The 19,584-nt window shown below is 36.6% G+C and overlaps 1 protein-coding gene across 1 annotated transcript in view; it reads left to right on the forward strand.

The window, feature by feature from the left end:
• LOC124240745 (phospholipid-transporting ATPase IB-like) overlaps positions 1–19,584 on the forward strand; it is a 175,591-nt gene that overhangs the window by 97,037 nt on the left and 58,970 nt on the right. Inside the window, 4 exon segments of the mRNA XM_046663871.1 lie at positions 3,629–3,799; positions 5,661–5,674; positions 14,353–14,371; positions 16,585–16,757. Coding sequence (XP_046519827.1) covers positions 3,629–3,799; positions 5,661–5,674; positions 14,353–14,371; positions 16,585–16,757 — 377 coding nt within the window.

Genomic DNA, 19,584 nt, shown 5'->3' on the forward strand with positions numbered 1-19,584 from the left:
AAGGTCTTTTCACATTGATATAATTAGGAGTTCTAATAACTTCTTTCACTTATATTTCCAGCTCCTTCCCCAGGTTTGGGAAGTTCTCAGCTATTATTTCTTTGAACAAGCTCTCTGCTCCATTCACCCCTTCTCCCTCTGGAATACCTATTATAATCCTTATGTTGCATTTCCTAATTGAGTCAGATATTTCTTGGAGAATTTCTTCATTTCTTTTTAGTCTTAGCTCTCCCTTCCTCCATCTGAAGCATTTCTGTCCTCCAAGGTGCTAATTCCGTCCTTCATGATATCAGCTCTGTTATTCAGGGATTCCAGGTTTTTCTTCATCTCATCCATTGTGTTTTTCATCTCCAACATTTCTGTTTGGTTTTTCTTTATAGTTTCAATCTATTTTGTAAAGAAGTTCCTGATTTCATTGAACTGTTTTTCTGTATCTTCTTGTAACCCATTGAGTTTTTTTTGTGATAGCTATTTTGAATTCTCTGTCATTTAGGTTAGAAATTTCTGTGCCTTCAGGATTGATTTCTGGGTACTTGTCATTTTCCTTCTGGTCTGTAATATTAATATGTTTTTTCATATTGTTTGATGGTGTGGATTTGTGCCTCTGCATAGTGATAGTATTTGGTCACAGCTTCCACCTGCCACCACTGGGTTGGGTTCAAGAACTGTGTATTCTGAGCCTGCCGTGATCTGCAGCTCCCTCACTCACAGCTACTGCTTTTCTATGGTATGCATGGGCACTCTGGCTGACTGGTTGAGCTGGAGTGCTGGGGGGGAGGGGTGCTTTCTTTCATCTGTGCAGTCCTGGGGACGTTCTTGCTATGCCCTCACTATCTGCTCTCTTGGAGTGCTAGCTTGATGAAGATACCCCTACAATATCTTAGCCACCTCTGTGTGTGGCTTTCCCTTTGGCTGTAAGGGAACTTGGAGAATGAAGGTGTTCCAACAAAGGGCTGCCCCTACCCACTCCTATCAGAGCTGTGCACAGTCCTGGGGTCACTGCTGTTCAGAAGGGAGAGGAGATCCCCTTACCTCCTTCCACTTCCTCCCAGGGTCCAGCACCTCCATCTTCAGATATATGGCTGTGTGGGTTGCAGACATCTTTAGTGTTGTGTGACTGTCCTCTCTTAGGATATGAATGTCCTTTCCATTGTATCTCAGAGGGGAGAGTCTAAGGGAAGCATTCACTCTGCCATGATGCTTATGTCACTCCCACAAGGCATTATTTTTGTACTGTCACTTCCATTACACAATCTATATATCTATCCTTATGGTAGTATCACACTATCTTGATTACAGTTACTTTGTTGTAAGTTTTGAAATCAGGAAGTGTGAGACTTCCACTTGGTTATTTTGTGTCAAGATTGTATTGAATATTTTGTGTCCCTTGCAATTCCACATGAATTTTAGAATCAGTTTGTCCATTTCCAAAAATGGAACAGCTGGGATTCTGATAGGGATCGTATTGAATCTATAGATCAATTTGGGGAATATTGCTGTCTTAAATATATTGTCTTCCAATCCATAACATAGAATGTTTATAATTTATTAAGATCTTCTTTAATTTCTTTGAACAATATTTATTTGTTTTCAAATTATGTTTTGCACTTCTTCTGTTAAATTTTTTCCTAAGTATTTTGTTATTTTTGATGCTATTATAAATGGGATTTTTTTCTTAATTTCATTTTTTGGATTGTTCCTTTCAAGTATATAGAAATACAATTGACTTTTGTATATTGATAATATATCCTGCAACCTTGCTGAACTCATTTATTATTTCTAATAATTTTTTAGAGGATTCTTTAGGGTTTTTTATATACAAGATCATGTCATCTATGAATAGAGATAGTTTTACTTTTTAGTTTTCATTTTGGATCTCTTTATTTCTTTTTCTTTCCTAATTACCTTGGCTGGAACCCCCAGGTCAATGTTGAATGGTACTGGTGAGGGTGGACATTCTTATCTTATTCATGATCTTAAAAGGAAAGCATCTAGTCCTTTTCCATTAAGTTGGATGTTAACTGTAGATCTTCATAGATATCCTTTACCAGGCTGAGAACAATCCTTTTATTCCTAGTTAGCTGAGCATTTTTAAAATGAAAAGATTTAAAACATTCTTTTAAAAATCCATGTTTCATACCTAGAAACATAAATCATGTTTCTGATACTTGTGAGAAATCTTACATTGTAATACAAAGTTTTAATATAGAAATATCTTGAAAATATTATAGTAGAAATGGCACAAAAATAATATAATGAAAATAGAAAGATGTCTTGTAGGATCAATGTGACTTGAATATTTAACATTTTAAAAAATTCAGTTTGGGCCTGGCCCAGTGGTATAGTGGTGTAGTTCAGTGCACTCCATTTCAGTGGCCTGGGGTCTGTAGGTTTGGATCCTGGGCATGGACCTCCACCGCCTACAAGCCACGCTGTATGTGGCAACCCACATACAAAATAAAGGAAGATGAGCACCAGTTGTTAGCTCAAGGCCACTCTTCCTCACCAAAATAATTTAAAAATAGAAATAAAATAATTCAATTTGTCAAAAAGAAGACTAAAATACTTTATGGCTATTTTAAAGCTTTAATTTACAGTTTGCATGTGATACTGTTTCAATGGTGTTAATTCTAATTATCAGCACAGAATCAGCTTATGTTAATTCTACTTTGACAAGTAATAGCAATGTAAAATACTCTTGAACCTTTAGATTATGCTGGCTTCTGGGAAACAATATCCCAGATGATCAGAGATCATCTGGCTTTATGTTTTACATAAACCTCTTTATCTACCATCAAGCTTCCATTTAAAACCCTCCAGTGATAGGGAAATAATTCACAATAGGAACAAAAACTATAAAATAAACTGTCTGGTGGTAAGAACTTTATGGAGAAAATTATGAAATTTTTCTTAAGGACTGAAGTAAGGACCTACATAAATGGATGGGTCTATACAATAATAGAAAAACTCAGTATAATAAGTGTGATAGTTCTCCTCAAAGTAATCTGTAAATTTAGTGCAATGCAGGAATGCATAAAATTCCCAAAAGGATTTTCACAGAACTTGACAAGTTTGTTTTAAAATTCAAACAGAAGTAGGAGGAGGCAAAGGATTATCATGATAATTTTTGAAGAAAGATAATAAAGAAAGCGGGCTTACCTCTCTAGACATCAAGACTTATCTTAAGGTTATAATAATCAAAATAAAAGATAATATTAACTATTTATAATATGCCAGACATTATTCTAATCGCTTTACAAATGTCAACTCTCACAATAATTCTATGAGTAATTATATTTTCCCCTCTTCTCCAGTTATAGAAAAGGAGGCACAGAAGCTTGAGTAATTTACTCTTGATTACACATCTAGTAACTTTTAGACTTAGGGCACGGATCCAAGAGCCAATGATCTTAACCATCGTGCTACACTGCCTCATGTAGTGAAACAGGGAAAACAAATAGACCAATGGAAGAGACTAGAAAAAATTATGTGTGTGTGTGCACAGTTATGGGATTTCACATAATAAATTATTAGACTGCATATCTTCAAAATATAGTTCATTTATTTGTTAAAATTTTTTAAAATCTTTGATCAGTAATAAAAAAATATCTCTTTCAAAAACATCTAGGAATTTCTGCTACTTGGAGCCACAGCCATTGAAGATTGCCTTCAAGCACGTGTTCCAGAAACGATAACCAACTTACTGAAAGCAGACATTAAAATATGGGTCCTGACAGGAGATAAACAAGAAACTGCAATTAACATAATTAATAGATCTAAAGAGAGTTTTAAAAATCTGGTTGTACATGTTTTCTAAATATGTCCTAGTATCAAGAATGTATGGTTGAACTTCCTTCAAGTAATTGTTTTATGTATCTTTGGAAAAGTGGAGTGCAATGGAGTCTTGCCATCATATGGCAGAGAATTTGAACAAAATGGCAAAGCAAACTGTTCTTTCTCCTTCACATTCCTGAACTATGGAATGCAGAATGCTCACATGAATAATATGTAGTTTCTTGTTCCTTTTTTTTTGAAACCTGAAGTTATGGCATTTTTTCTCTGTGATGTGTATACATAGCTTTGTATCATCTATGTTTATTCATAAAAAGTTTGATCATTGGTGAGAATATTCAGTTGGTTTTTCTTTTTCTAACCGAGCTCCAATGTCACTTCTTGCTTTTATAGTTGTTTGGGTTTTTGTTTGTTTGTTTGTTTACTTCAGTTTGTTTGTATCTTAGAGTTGAAATGTACAGAAAAGGAGTTGAAAAATCAACTGTTACCTGTGAAATATGCAAATTTTGATGGTGAGAAGGAGTTTAAATTGCTATTTTTTCTGTGCTCATCATGGTTAGGTTAACACAAATGATAAAACAACTCTGTGTATACCAGACGCCCTTTAAATGTTGTCCTTACTAATTTGTTTACTCTGTATTTGTTCATTTAATGAATATTGAACACTTTCTATGTGCCAGGAAATTCTAGGAGCTGGGAATTAAAGTTGACTAAAAAAGTCTCTGCCCTCGTGGAACTTATATCCAAGTAGGAAAAGATAGAAAATTAATGAGCAAATCAATGTGTACTGTGATATTATTGTAATAAGTGCTAAGAATAAAAACAAAGCAAGACATAGCAAGAGGTAGAGGGAGTAATTAGATAGAAAAGCTATTAAGGAGGTGACATTTAATGTAGTGACCCAAAAGGAAAGAGTGAGCAATTTTGGGAAGATCTCTGAGATGAGCATTCCAGGCAGAGAGTGTGGTGAGCACAATGGCTCAGGTGTGGGCATGTGCTTATCATATTTGAGGACCAATAGAAAGGCCAGGATGGTTGGAGTACAGGGAGCAAAGCAGAGAAAATAGGAGATGAGAGCTTGTTAGGCTACAGTAAGAAATGTGTAGGGGATGGGGCCAGCCCTGTGGCCGAGTGGTTAAGTTCACCCGCTCCTCTGTGGCAGCCCAGGGTTTCACTGGTTTGGATCCTGGGCGTGGACATAGCACCACTCCTTGGACCACATTGGGGTGGCATCCCACGTGCCACAACTAGAAGGACCCACAACTAAAATGTGCAGCTGTGTACTGGGGGGATTTGGGGAGGGAGAGCAAAAAGAAAAAAGGGAACAGATTGGCAGCAGTTGTTAGTTCAGGTGCCAGTCTTTAAAAAAAAAAAGAAAGAAATGTGTAGGGTTTTGAGCAGAAGAGTGAAATGATCTAATGATCTAATTTATCTTTTAAAATATCTGTTGGCTGTTGTGTGGGAACTAGACTAAATGGAGGCCAAGAGATCAGCTAGGAAGCCTTTGTAGAAGTCTAGATCAGAGACGACAGTGACTTGTGCTAGGGTGTAATGGGGCATGTGAGAGAGGGGCTGAAATTGGCATACATTTGATGGGTTGATCTGTCAGCCCTCGTTGATGTGGGTGCAGCAGGTGTAGACCACGCTTTCAAAGAATTTTGCCATGAAGGAGAGCAGAAAAATAGGGGGTAGCCGATAGATAAAGTTGATGAAGGGTTGGTTATTTTTGAAGGAGCTACTTGACCTGTAAACATCAGTTTTCTCATCTGTAAAGTGAGTATAATAATAGTTTTCACCTCATAAGTCCTTAAGAAAAATTTCATAATTTTCTCCATAAAGTTCTTACCACCAGATGGTTTATTTGATAGTTTTTGTTCTTATTGTGAATTATTTCCCTATCACTGGAGGGTTTTAAATGGAAGCTTGTTGGTAGATACAGAGGTTTATGAGATAATACCCGACAAGAGCTTAGCTTGGTGCCCAGCACTTAGCAAGAGCCTCCATGAAAGTTAGATATTAACATAATTATTAAGGACTCACGTAAGGAGAGCATGATGTGGTCACTCATTTATCTATCTGACCAATATTTGAGAACACACCATGCATTTGCTTTCTCTTTTCCAGCTCTCCTATATTTCTGCTTTAAGGTCACTTGCCATGTTTCTTGATAACCATGAACCCAATGACCACAGTAACTGAGTATATATCCTGTGAAAAGGCTAGGCTGACAGAGCACCATAAAAGAGGATGATTGCATAGACAACAAAACTGTATTATAAACATCATACTTGCTAAGAGAATAGATCCTAATTGTTCCCCCCACTAGAAGAAATGGGAATTGTGTGATGTGGCAGAGGTGTTAGCTAAGTCTGCAGTGGCAACTATATTGCAATACAAGTTTATAAAATCAATATGTTGTACCCCTTAGACTTACACAATGTTATACGTCAATTCTATCTCAAAAAAAAAAAAAGACGCTGATTGCTCTCACCAACTTCCTAAATTACACCCAATCATCCTTGCCAGACCCACTGCCTGAGGACTATTTGTTTTATCTGAGCCTTCGACTGTCTCGTCAACTCAACCTAGGTAAGACACAGCAGTTGTTGCTAGTAGGGGAATTTTTATTCTTATCGAATAAGGCATTTTTGTTACCAGATGTCTACAATTGACTTAAAGGACTCTGCTCAGAATAACTGGATTTTTAGATAACTGCTATGTTGAATTGCACCCAATTAAAAAATTGTGTGGTAGCCGTAGTGTGCCTGAAAGAAGAAAGGAAAAAACTCCTCAATTTCTTAGAGCAGGGCTTGCAAATATCTGGGAGAACCAGGCAGGACAAGAGTGAAGGAATGCACACACCCGAGGGGCAGGAAAGGGTTAATGCACACATGTCGGGGAGGAGGTCCACGGTGGGAGTACTGGCCCCCTGAAGGGGCAGCCAGCACATCCCTGCCTTGTGGAACTGTGTCCACTGTTGGCACAGGGTTTTAGTTTTTAAAAGATAATTGGGAATTCTGTCTTTTGATATGAAATATTCTGATTTATAAATGTTGGGTTAAATGTATAAAATATTGTAAGGTCAAAGCAAAACAAGTCTGTTGGCTCCAGACCTGCAGCCCCCAGCTCCCGTTTGAGTCGTGGTCGTAGGTGGAATACTACTGTCTCCCGTTGGAGGCTCTCACGGAGGGGAAGAGCAGCTGAAAGACAGTGAACTTCGCCTGGTGTAAACTGAAGATGATGCTGACATAGTTTGTTTTCTTAGAGGTTGTCTTAGCTCTCGCTTTTTTCCAGAAAAGTAATAGCCTTTTGTTAGAGAACTCTCGTGTTACTTTTTACTGTATGATTTTCCTGAGACTCATTTTTAAAGAATTTTAAATAGATTTTATTTTTTCCTGATGCTTTTCCCCTTTCTTAAATGTAGATCTCAGTTTCTGATATATTATTCTTCTTCTCCATGAAAAACTTAAAAAAATATTTCTTACAGGGCAGGTCTGCTGGTGGTGAATTCCCTCCGTTTTTGTTTGTCTGACAAAGCTTTTGTGTCTTTCATATTTGAAGGATAATTTCACTGGGTGTAGAATTCTAGGTTGGTGTTTCTTGTTCTTTCAACACTGAGTCTTTTACTTCACTCTGCTCTTGACTGTGTGGGTTCTGATGAGAAGTTGGCCACGTCTTATCTTTATTCCTCTACAGGTAAGGTGTTTTTTCCCCTCAGGCTTCTTTCAAGATTTCCTCTTTGTGTTTAGTTTTGTGCCATTTGAATATGATTTGCTTCGGTATAGCTTTTTTGGCATTGATCCCGCTTTGTGTTTTCTGAGCTTGCTGGATCTATGGTTTTGTGACTGCCATTAATTTTGGAAGATTCTCAGTCATTAGTACTTGAACTTTTCCTTCTTCTCTGTTCTCTTTTTCTTCTCCTCCTGATATTCCAATCAGTCATATGTTAGACATTTTAAATTGTCCCACAGTTCTTGAATATGCTGTTCTGGTTTTTTTCCATTTTTTTCTCTTTGTATTTCAGTTTGGGAAGTTTTTGTAGACATATCTTCAATGTCATTGATTGTTACTCCTATCTTTATTATTTATTTCCTTCTACCAGGTTTGTGTTTACTTTGCTCTTCTTGTTCTAGCTTTTGAAGTCTATGTATTAACCCCATGTCTTTTGTTTTCTTTATTCTGATGCTTTGCTATCCGGGGCTTTGCTGACCCTGGGGGTCCTGCCCCTCCCAGGGTTGGCTAATTCCTGGAGCTATCAAACAATCACCCAGTGAGTGAGCCTTTCTTATGCAAACCAACCAATCCAGAGCTCACAGCCCCACCACCTCCTTTATGGATCTCACACTCTGGGCCACTCTCCACCTGCCCTCATCACCCTCGGGCCAGGCACCAGACGACTAGGGTCAGCCCTATGCCCTAGGGCCCACTGAAATTAGTCAAACTAGCCAAATCCTACACCTGCTCGCCCTCTCTCACCTGTTCCTTTCTGAGAAAACCACAACAAAGGTTCTCGTGCACGGTTTCCTCCTGCTTCCTCTGCCTTCCGACGGGAACCAGAGCTTCCCCACATGGCCCCTCATGGAGTGGTTTGCTCTCTGATCCTGAGATCTGTGAGTATAACAAACTGTCTTTTCAATAGCGCTTGTCTCCTAAGGTGTTGGCCTTACTATATCTCAAATTTTCTATTAATACACTGTATTTTAAAACAGTGTATTAGTTTTCCATTGTTGCATAACAGACTACCACAAATTTCACAGCTTAAAGCAATGTAAATTTTTTATCTTACAGTTTCCTTGGAGTAGGAGTTTGGCATGTTTTAGCTGAGTCCTCTGCTCAGTGTCTTACAGGGACAATCAGGATGTTGGCTAGCTGCATCCTTATCTGGCGGCTCATCCTGGGAAGGACCCACTTTTAAGCTTCCTCAGGTGGTTGGCAGAATTTGCTTCCTTGTGGCTGTCTGACCAAGGTCCCATTTTCTTGTTGTTTCTTGTTGACTAGAGGTCGCTCTCAGGACCTGGCCTTGCGGCCCCCTCTGCAGCATGGAGGTTTGCTTCTTCAAGGCCAGCAAAAGAATGTCTGCTGCAGCTTCAAATTTCTCTGCCTTCTTGTCTCTCACTGTAAAACCTCTTTTACAAGAGCCCACCTGATTAGGTCAGGTTCTCACACTCACAGGGAATGGATTATATGGGGCTTGCACATTGGTGGGTGGGAACCTTAAAACCCTGCCTACCACAAGGTGGAAGCTTGGGCCATTATTTTTCAACATTTCCTTTCTTCTAATTTAAGCACTAAAACTATAATTTTTTCTCTAAGCATCACTTTAGTTACATTCCATAAATATTGTGTTATATTTTCATTATCATCTTTTCAAAATATCTTCCAATTTCCACTGATTTCTTCTTTGACCTATGACTTATTTAGAAGTGTATTGATTAATTTACATATATTTGGCATTTTTCTAGATGTGCTATTGTTATTTTTTCTAATTTAATTTTATTCTGGACAAAGGATGTATACTCTAGTTGGTTTTAATCTTTTTAAATTCGTTAAGGCTTGTTTGTGATCCAGTCTGTGGTCTGCCTTGGTGAACATACTGTGTACAAATATCAGTGATGTCAAGCTGGTTGAGAGTACTGTCCTAATAAACTTTCCTTACTGATTGCTTTCCTAGCTGCTCTATCAGTTTCTGAAAGAAGCATTAAAACCTCTTGCTGAGATTTTGAATTTCGTATTTCCCCCTTTAATTCTGCCAATTTTTCCTTCGTGTATTTTGAGGCTCTGCTGTTAGGTACATACAATTAGAATCGTTATGCCTTCCTGAAAACTTGACTTTTTAATGTCTGTGAAAGGTCCCTCTTTGCTTTCAGTAGTACTTTCTGTCTTTACGTCTACTTTGTCTGATATGAATAGAGCCACTCCAGCCTTCTTATGCTTCTGTTTGCATGGTCTATCTCTCCTCATTCATTTACTTTGATCTCATCTGTTTTGTGTTTAAAATGTGTCCCTTGTATGAAAGTACATAGTTTGGTCTTGCTTTTTTCGATATCAATTCTGAAAACTACTGTTTAATTTGTAACGGTTAATCCATTAACAGTTAATGCAATTATTGAAACCATTTGATGTAGGTCTAACATGTTATTATTTGTTTTCTGTTGTCCTGTCTGTGTTTGTTTCTCTGTTCTTCCCTTCTTGCCTTTTTTTCTTGAGGGGGGAGGGGTTATTTGAATATTTTTTAGAATTCCATTTTATGCATTTAGCCAAATGTTTTGCATTATTATTCTAGTGACTGCTTAGCAATTAGAATGTACACCCTTAACTTTTCATATTCATAGTAGAGTTAATATGGTAACACTGCATAAAATGTAGAAACCTTATAACCCCATAGGTTCATTTCTCATCCCTTATTGACCTTTATGTTGTGGTTTTCATATACATTCATTTATATGTATTCATCTTAATACATTATAATCTTCACAAGCTGATAGTATAATTTTTGCTTTAAAAAGTCATATGTGTTTCAGAGAAATTAAGATAAAAATAATCTTTTATATTTTGCTCATAGATTTACTATTCCTGACACTCTTCATTTATTCCTGAAGACCCACGTTTCCCTCTAGCATTGTCTCCCTTCAGGTGAAGAATCATCTCTGGCATTTCTTGTAGATTTAAGCTGATGATAGTGTATTGCTTTGGTTTTTCTTCATCTACAAATGTCTTTATTTACCTTCACTTGAAGAGTATTTTCACTGAGTATAGAATTCCGATTTGAATTCTTTTCCTGTCAGCTGTTTAAATTTATTGTTCAACTGTTGTCTGGCCTCCATAGTTTCTGAGAAGTCTGCAGTCATTCGAACGGTTATTTCCTGTATATGTCTTTTTCTCTGACACCCTTCAAGATTTTTCTCTTTCTCACTGATTTTTAGCAATTTGATTTTGATATGAACATGCATTTTTTTAAAAAAATTTTATTCTGCTCAGGTTTTGCCAAGCTTATTAAATTTGTAAATTTATTCCTGTCACTAAATTTTCAGTCATTATTTCAAATAATTTTTCTAGAACTTGAATTATCTATATGTCTGAACTTGGTGGTTTTCCCATAGATCCTTGTGTCTCTATTTTTTCCTTTTTTTATCTCTTTCATGCTCACATTGGATGATTTTCATTGGTCTATCTCAAGTTCACTGACTCTCCTGTCATTTCTATTCTTTAGTAAGCTCTCTATTGACTTTTTTATTTGTTACTGTATTTTTCAGTCCTAAAATGTCCTTTTCTGTTTCTCTGCTGAGATTTTGAATCTTTTTATTCTCTATGCATATAATTATAATAGCTTCTTTAAGAACTTTGATAATTCTGGCATCTGGATCATCTGTGATTAGTATCTGTTTATTGTCTTTCGATACTGGATCTCATCTGTTCCTGGTTCTTCTTACGTTGAGTAATTTAGGATTAAACCCTGGACGTCGTGAATGTTTATTGTGGTGACTCTGGATTCAGTTACATTGCCCAGTGCAGTTCTTTAAGTCTTAGATGCAGTACACTGACAGTTTATTCTATAGAGGATTGTTTCAGGGTTCAACCAAAGGTTTTAGCTAAGTTTCAACATAGCATTTGCGGTTCCACTTTCCTGTCTTTTTCCTTTCCAAGGTTCTCCCTTCACTTCCTGGTATCCCTGGTTGCCTGGGATCTTTCCACTGGTTCTTTTGGCCAGAAAGATGGCAGACTTTCTATTTGGAGGTTTAGCTACCTCCACGTTACTACCATTGCTATAACTACAGCCATCCTAAAGGCAAACCTGAAAAAGCAGACAGATCTCATTCATTGCTGGTTACTTGTTTCACATTTTGACTTCCCTATAAAACCTGCCCACCTTTATTCAGAGCCTGTACCAGGATTAAGAACTCTCTCTTAATCAATTTTGATAATTTTATCTAAGCTTTCCTATTCGTTGGTATAAAAGTATACATAATTACTTAAAATTTGAAATAATTCTTCTCCATATATGTATTAAATCCCTCCTTTTCATCATTTCTTTATTTTAGTTTTTTCTCATAGTAAGATACTTTTGAATATTATTGTGATGAATAGAATTTTCTTGAGGTAAAGAGAAGTGAAAATAAACATTTCTTTTATTGATTTTTCAAGGTTACAACTGTGGATTTTCATGTTATATTTTAATATTATTTTTATGTTGTTTTCTGCTTTTTATGTAATTTTCTATTGCTAAATTTATATTTTTAATCTAAGTGTTTTTTCCTAGCTTCTTGATTTGTAGGCAGCAAATAATCACTTTTTGTTATGACTAAGTTTTCCTCTCAGTGAACACTTTTATTACATCTATAGCAGTCTTGGTTCTTACCTGGAAGCAATGAAAATAATTCTGGCTAATTGAAGGAGACTAATCATTTGTTAGGGAACCTTAGACAGCTCACATAATTCCGGGAGACTAAGAGAAACAGGTTTGAAACCATGTGTCGGGAGCACTTGGCAAAAGCACACTGTGGAACTGGTCTAATGAAGACACGGTCAGTTTGTAGAGACCCTTCAATCAGCACCAACAGTCTAACAAAGGCTGGGTACTGAATGCTCTCTCTTGAATTATTGTCACTTCTGGAAATTGGATGTAGTTGCTTCTTTAACCTCATCAGAAATAAGATTTGGTTAGGTGTCCCAGTTATCAAACGTCATCAGCTTTTGATTGAGAATCTGGAATGGGTGCTGTTCACAAAAGAAGATATTTGAATACCCAATAAATATAAGAAAAGATGGTGAGCATGATTACTCATTAGGGAATTGCAAGTGAAAATGAAATTGAGACACACCATGACATACTCATCAGAATAGCATCTATTAGAAAGACCCATATTATCAAGTGTTGGCAAGGATGTAGAGTGACTGGAATTCTAATACATTGCTTGTGAGAATATAAAATGGTGCAGCCACTTTGGAAAACATTTTGGTAGTTTCTACCAAAGCAAAACGTAAGCCTGCCCTATGGTTCAGCAATTCCACTACTAGGTATATATCTAGGAAAAAGTAATGCATGTGTGTATCAAAAGATTTGTACAAGAATGTTCATAGTAGTTTTATTCATAATTTCCCCAAACTGTAAACAACTCAAATGTCTATCAACAGGAAAAACAACTGGTACATTCATACAATGGAATACTACACAGCAATTAAAAGGAACTATTATTGATAAATACAACAGCATAGATGAATCTCTCAAATGTTATTTTGAGTGAAGAAAGCCAAACACAAGAGTTTACACTGATTATTCAATTTATGTGAGTTCAAGAGCAGGCAAGATGAATCAATAGAGACAAAAATCAGAAGAGTGATTGCCTCTGGGGGCATGCAGTTTGACTCACTGCAAATGGGCATGAGGGATCCTTCTAAAGTCCTTTAAATATTCTGCATTGATCTGGGTGATGGTAACATAAGTGTATATATCTTTACAGATTCTTTGAGCTGTACATTTGAGATTTGTGCATTTTTTCACCTGTCCGTTATATCTCAATAAAGTATTCAGGATAAGATATTTGCAAGAAAAAAACTCATTATGTTTAAGGAGTAATTAATTCAAGTCTTAACTCTTCATAGCATATAATTGTGGCAGTACCTTTTCTATCATTTTTCTTTATTTCTCAGTTTAGTTTTTATATATTTGGGGAGTTGCATGTAGCCTTTGTATTATTAATAAGGCTCCTAAGAGTATAATGTTGAACAGAATCTTCTTATACGTTTGTGGGGTTTTTTTTGAGGAAGATTAGCCCTGAGCCAACATCTGCTGCCAATCCTCCTCTTTTTGCTGAGGAAAATTGGCTCTGAGCTAACATCTGTGCCCAGCTTCCTCTATTTTTTATATGTAGGATATCTGCCACAGTGTGGCTTGGTGAGTGGTGTGTAGGTCCACGCCCAGGATCTGAACAGGCAAACCCCAGGTTGCTGAAGGGGAGCACAAACTTAACCACTACACCACCAGGCTGGCCCCAGGGTCTTCTTATATGTTTCATCAAGAATTTCTATTGTTAAATATTAGATGAAGTTTGAATTATAATTTTTATTTCTCCAAATTATATACACCAAAGGCAACTGACACGTTTTCAAATTTGTGTTTACAAAGTTTGTTAATATTTTGGTCTCAGTTGCATAAGTAATTAGAATTAGTTGCATGAATTAGAATTTTCCAGAAGCTGGTCTTGTCAGTGCAGCCGACTTTGGGAGGCTCTATTTCACTTAAATGTTGTGGTTTACATGGTGATCCGGATACTTTGTCTCTCTTGGCTTTTCTCTTACATCTTAAGTTCCTGTAAACTTTAAAGTTACGTCATTTTGAAAACTAATTATTCCTAAATAATCATTATTTAATTACTGATATACTTGTTTTGCATAATTTAAGCAGTAATGCAAGTTTCCCATATAATGTGTTGCAGGTTACCAAAGTGATTTTACATAATTAATTTTAGCAAGTCACTCAGGTAGTCAGAGTCTAGTATGAACCGTATCAAAGGAATTATCTTAACTTCTGTTCGCATTGGCAGCAGAAACCATGGTAAAGAGAAATGAAAAAAATTTAGAAGTTGGAGAAAAAATTAGACATTAAAAGTGTAATAGCTTTAGCTGCAAGCATTTAGCTTTTCTAAGCAATTATAAAATTGAAAAAATATGTTAATTAGAAAAGCACCAAGTCTGGGGTTCAGAAATCAAATGAAATGTGAGGTGACTTGTTGAAGTAGAGGAGAACTTCAATTTTGTCTGATTATTTTTAGGAGAACAGAGCATTTACAGTCATTTGCGTGTTGATGGAATATTCAGCCAACTATACGGAAAATGTAGAAGTGGAAATGTTTAGTATGCTACACATATTATATTACACAGAATAATTCCTACACAGTGTGAAATCAAGTTTCAAGTTTTTGAATTCCATCTCTTATTAGAACTTTAGGGTTTATATAAAGGCCTCACAATTCAAAGACTATTAAATTACCTTTTCTTTCAGGAAACATAGTCATTGCATTTGAGTAATGAGTCATGAAGACCTTTCTAGAAAAATAGGGGTGAGGATTATTTCATTAAAGATTTTGGTGCTTGATACCCATTGTGCTTTAAGGTTTTTCCCCAAGCGACACATTTTGTTAAAATTTCATTTATTAATATGTTTAGGGAAATTAGAGATCATAAAAAATCTTTCTCTACTTTTTATAGGTAATTGAATATAACTGAAAATTATAGTTAAGTAAAATAATTAAATAAGCTTTTAAATATGATTTAGTACTTTACGGCATTCACTTTAGATAGTCATAGAAATAAAACAGAGATGCAACAATCAAGAAATATTTTGGTACACTTATTAGTCCACTAATCTTTCAACAGATGATGGTAATTGATATTTTTGGTTTTTTAAAATGTCACTTGTATTTTCATCAAATTTCTTTAGCATTACTCTACATGACTTAAACTTTTATTACCTATCTCACTTGAACTACTCCGCTACCTGAATTTCCCACTCCGCCACCGGCATGGGGAGTTGTTTCTCTAAAATTTTGAGCTTTCAACAGTTTATGTGAATTTTGAAGGAAAGAAAGGATGGGGTGAGAAAAATGAGCTACGAGAGGCTAAATAAGCTCAGCTTAAAAATAAGCTTACGATGACTCCCACACCTTCAATTCAGTAACGGGTCTCTGCAGCATACTTCTCTCTTAGAAACCTGATAACTCATTTTGGTAGAAGTTCACTCCATTATTCTCTTTTCATCTTTTACATTTTTTCCAAAAATTCTCTGAACTTCCAGTTCTGCTGTTAGCACCCTTCCCTATTTTACTACTGATTTGAAGTCACTATTATTTATGTACCTTAAAAAAAAACAGCTTTATTGAGCTATAATTCACATAGCAAAACATTCATCTGTTTATTGTACAATTCAATGTATTTTAATATCTTCACAGATACATGCAACTGTCACCACAGTCAACTTTAAAACATTTTCATCACCTCTAAAGGAAACTCCATACCCTTTAGTTATCATCTCTCCCACCCTTCTTCCCCCACCTAAACCACCACTAATCTACTTTCAGTGCCTATGAATTTGCTTATTCTTGACTTCCATATGAATAGAATCATATAACATACAGGCTTTTGTGACTGGCTTCATTCACTTACCATAACGTTTTCAAGGTTCATCCATGTTGTAGCATGCTTTAACACTTCGTATCATTTTTATAGCTAAAGAACATTCTATTGTATGGATATACCATATTTGATTTATCCATTTATCAGATTGTTTCCATTTTTAGGCAATTGTGAATAACGCTGTTATAAACATTCATGTACAAGTTTTTGTGTAGACATATGTTTTCATTTCTCTTGGGTATATATACCTATGAGTGGAATTGCTGAGTCATCTGGTAGCTCTATGTTTAATTGTTTGAGGAAAAGCCAGACTGTTTTCCTAATTGGCTGCACCATTTTACATTGCCACCAGCAGTGTATGAGAGTTTTGGGTTTCTCTACATCCTCACCAAGACTTGTTATGATCTGACTTTTTGATTCTAGTCATGCTAGTAGATGTGAAGTGGTATCTCATTGTGGTTTTGATTGGCATTTCCCTGATGACTAATGATGTCAAGCATCTTTCACACTATTTGTTTACTTTTTAATTTCATTTCAGTGAAATTTTTGAAGGGAAAAATGAGGTCAAGATATGTCTCAGTCTACCAGCTTGACTCAGAAGGTCTTTTCATTTATATTTAACATGAGAAAAGTTAAGTGATTCCTGCCCCCTCTCTGTTTTAGGCAACACAGGAAACGATTAATCAGAACTGTCAAGATCCTGGAGCCTTGTTAGGTAAAGAAAATGACCTGGCACTAATCATTGATGGTGAGACATTGAGATATGCCCTCCATTTTGAAGTTGAGAGGAGCTTCCTCAGTTTGGCCCTCTCATGTAGAGCAGTATTGTGTTGTAGGTAAGAATATATTCACTGTTCTTTTTTTTACTCTGATATATTTAATACTGTTTATGTAAAGAAAATATAGGCATGGAAATATAAGTTTTTGCAAAGGCAAAGTCTTTAGAGGGAAAATATGTGCTCAAACTGAAATGACAGTTATTAATTTAATTTTAATTGTCAGGTTTAAGATGTACTAGAAGGTAGTTCATAACTTTTTAATGCTAAATTTTTTATCGATGTAATGACCGAGGATGGAAGTCTTCAGTGGGAACAAAGGTCCTCAGTTTATTTACAGTGAGGAGCAAGTCAGAAAAAACCCACTGACACCTAGAGGAAAATGAAGTTATGAGTATTAGGGCAAGTCAAAACGTTGGTTTTAAAAAGGCAAATCTTCTACAACAAAGATGGCTGGAACCGAGAAAATAATGAAACTACGTACAGGACAGTTGTTCCTTCTTCCTCAGTAAAAATATTAATGGACCAATTATTAAAACATGTCAATTTAAAAAGCAAATTTGCCTGCTATTTTACCCTCAAAATGTGTTTGTTCATGAATAGCCAAAAGAATCGCAATTCAGGAATGTGAACCATAGGCAAATCCAGAGAACGAAGGAGGGGAGCTTGCTTTTATAGGAAAAAGAAGGGAACAGGGAGGGGCTGTTCTAAACAAAAGTGCGTTGGGGGAAAATAACAGTTCAGGGCACCAGCAGCCTCTCATTGGTGGAGCTGGGGCTTTTCTCATGTCTGGGCTGTTGCCAAGTAGGGAGAAAACCCTTTAGCAGTGAAGAGGTTGTACTTCCTGTCAGAGGTGCAAGCATATGTCTCTTCCTGTTTGGAGTAATTGATGATGTGTGATAGGGTGTCAGAGCTTCCCCCCCAGGCCTTCTTAATTCCAATTTAGGTGAGGTTTCTTTTATTCATTTTACATTTTCCCCTCTTGATCAAGATCTTTCTCTGAAAGCATCGCTGGTCAGCAGTCAGGTTCTCTGCATGTACTGGTTTGACCCTCAGTGCCAGGAGCGACCTTTCCTGGCTGTTGTGTTCCACATTGGAGAGAAGGTGCATAGTGGTTGGAAACCATTTAGGTCGCATTTGAGTAGCAAGGAAGGTTAGTGGAGAGAACTCTCAGGCATTTTCCATCTATATTTCTCCAAAATCCAAGGCATTGGAGATCATCTTGAAGTGCTGAGCCAGCATAACCTTATTGGGTATCATTTTTATAAGAAGTTCAATGGGCAATAGGTACAGAACTTTACAACAAGTTTACTGAATAAGATTAAGAGCAATATGAGTATCCCAGTTTCCAGGATGGTTCTAAACCAAGAGCCCAGACCTGAAGGTAACCGGCTGAATTAATCAAAAGACAGTGGATCGTTACGTGAAATTTGTTGTAGTCGATGTGCTTGCTCTCTAGTCTCTACTTCCCCAGAAGCATTGGAGGTGTTCACCATTGCTCAGATACCTCTTTTCTCAGCAAGTAAACAAATAAATGGATATACAATTATCCAAAACTTCCTTGGCCAATGAGTTAAGTGACTGTTGCTGAGCTAAAATTGCTTAGGCTGTAGAGTTGTCCAACTCTGCTAGAGTCAGGGAGAGACTATTGATCATTTATTCATTGGCACTCACTCTGATCCATGAGAAGAAAGCTCTTCCCATGGAGGCAAACCCAGAGTCAAGTATGCCTCCTGGAAGTTCTCTTTTAGAGCGACTATGGAAGTTGAATGGGAGAGACCAATGAGAAGTCTCTGGTTATGCAGAGAGAACAGGACAGTGAATATGGCAAGGGCACACTGTTCTTTTATTCTCCAACTGTCAAGGCAATGAGTTGCCCAAGCATAAAAACCATTACTGAAACCTCCACAGATGAAGATGGAACCAGGGGATGGACATAAAGCTCCTTCATAAGTGATATTATCTATAGACTCATTCATTGGCATAAAGGAGTTAGCATAATATCACCAAAGCTCAGATACTATGTTATTACATACTGAGAAGCAACCTAAATACATGGACATGTTAAGAAATATACAACTGATTCAACTTACAGTAACAGTCCCAAATATTCAAAATATTTTTTTTGTCCTCCTAAGACTGGGCTAAATTAAAGCAAGGAATGAGTTTAGATGGGCTTAGCACCCTGACTTGCTAAAATGGGCCAGCAGAGCAATTTAGTAAACAACAGCATCTGGAATCCCATTGAAATTACTTATAGGGTGAACTATGGGGTCATCACTGTCTTGGAAAGACTGAGGTTTATGATGGCAACTCCAGAAATCAGAAAAGCTTTCCCCTTTTGCAAGGGATTGAGAAATGCAGATAAGAGCATTCTCCAGGAAAGAGAGGGAAAAAAATGAAGGAAGGAACAGCAGTGGGAAGAGAGCGTATGGGTCTGGTCCAGTCATCTTGGGAAAGCCATCTGCCTCAGATGTCAGCTTCTTCTCTTCCTAATCCATTTGATTTGGATGTCACTAGCATTTGCACATCTAGATGTCAAGTGGAGGCTTCTTTAGCTGTGAGATGTGTACTAAAGGCTTGAGTCCCTGAAGTTTGGCTGCCATTAGGGTAGTGAGGAGGTCCTGGTATAGTCCCTTCCAAGGAGATTTCAAGGGCAGTAAAATTAGAAATGTTGGTTTGGAATATCATAGCTGGATATTTAAAAAAAAAAATAGAAGAATTTAGGATCTAGTCTAGCTTTCAGGTATATAACAAACTTTAAAGACAATTAATAAAACTAGAATATAATATTTACAAAGATGCAAGCATAATTTTTCTTTCCACAATTACCCCCATTTTTATTAAAGATAATCATAAGAAAGTTAATTTGTTTGTAGTAAACTTA

Source organism: Equus quagga, chromosome 6, assembly GCF_021613505.1.
Source record: "Equus quagga isolate Etosha38 chromosome 6, UCLA_HA_Equagga_1.0, whole genome shotgun sequence".
NCBI classification, from domain to species: Eukaryota; Metazoa; Chordata; class Mammalia; order Perissodactyla; family Equidae; genus Equus; species Equus quagga.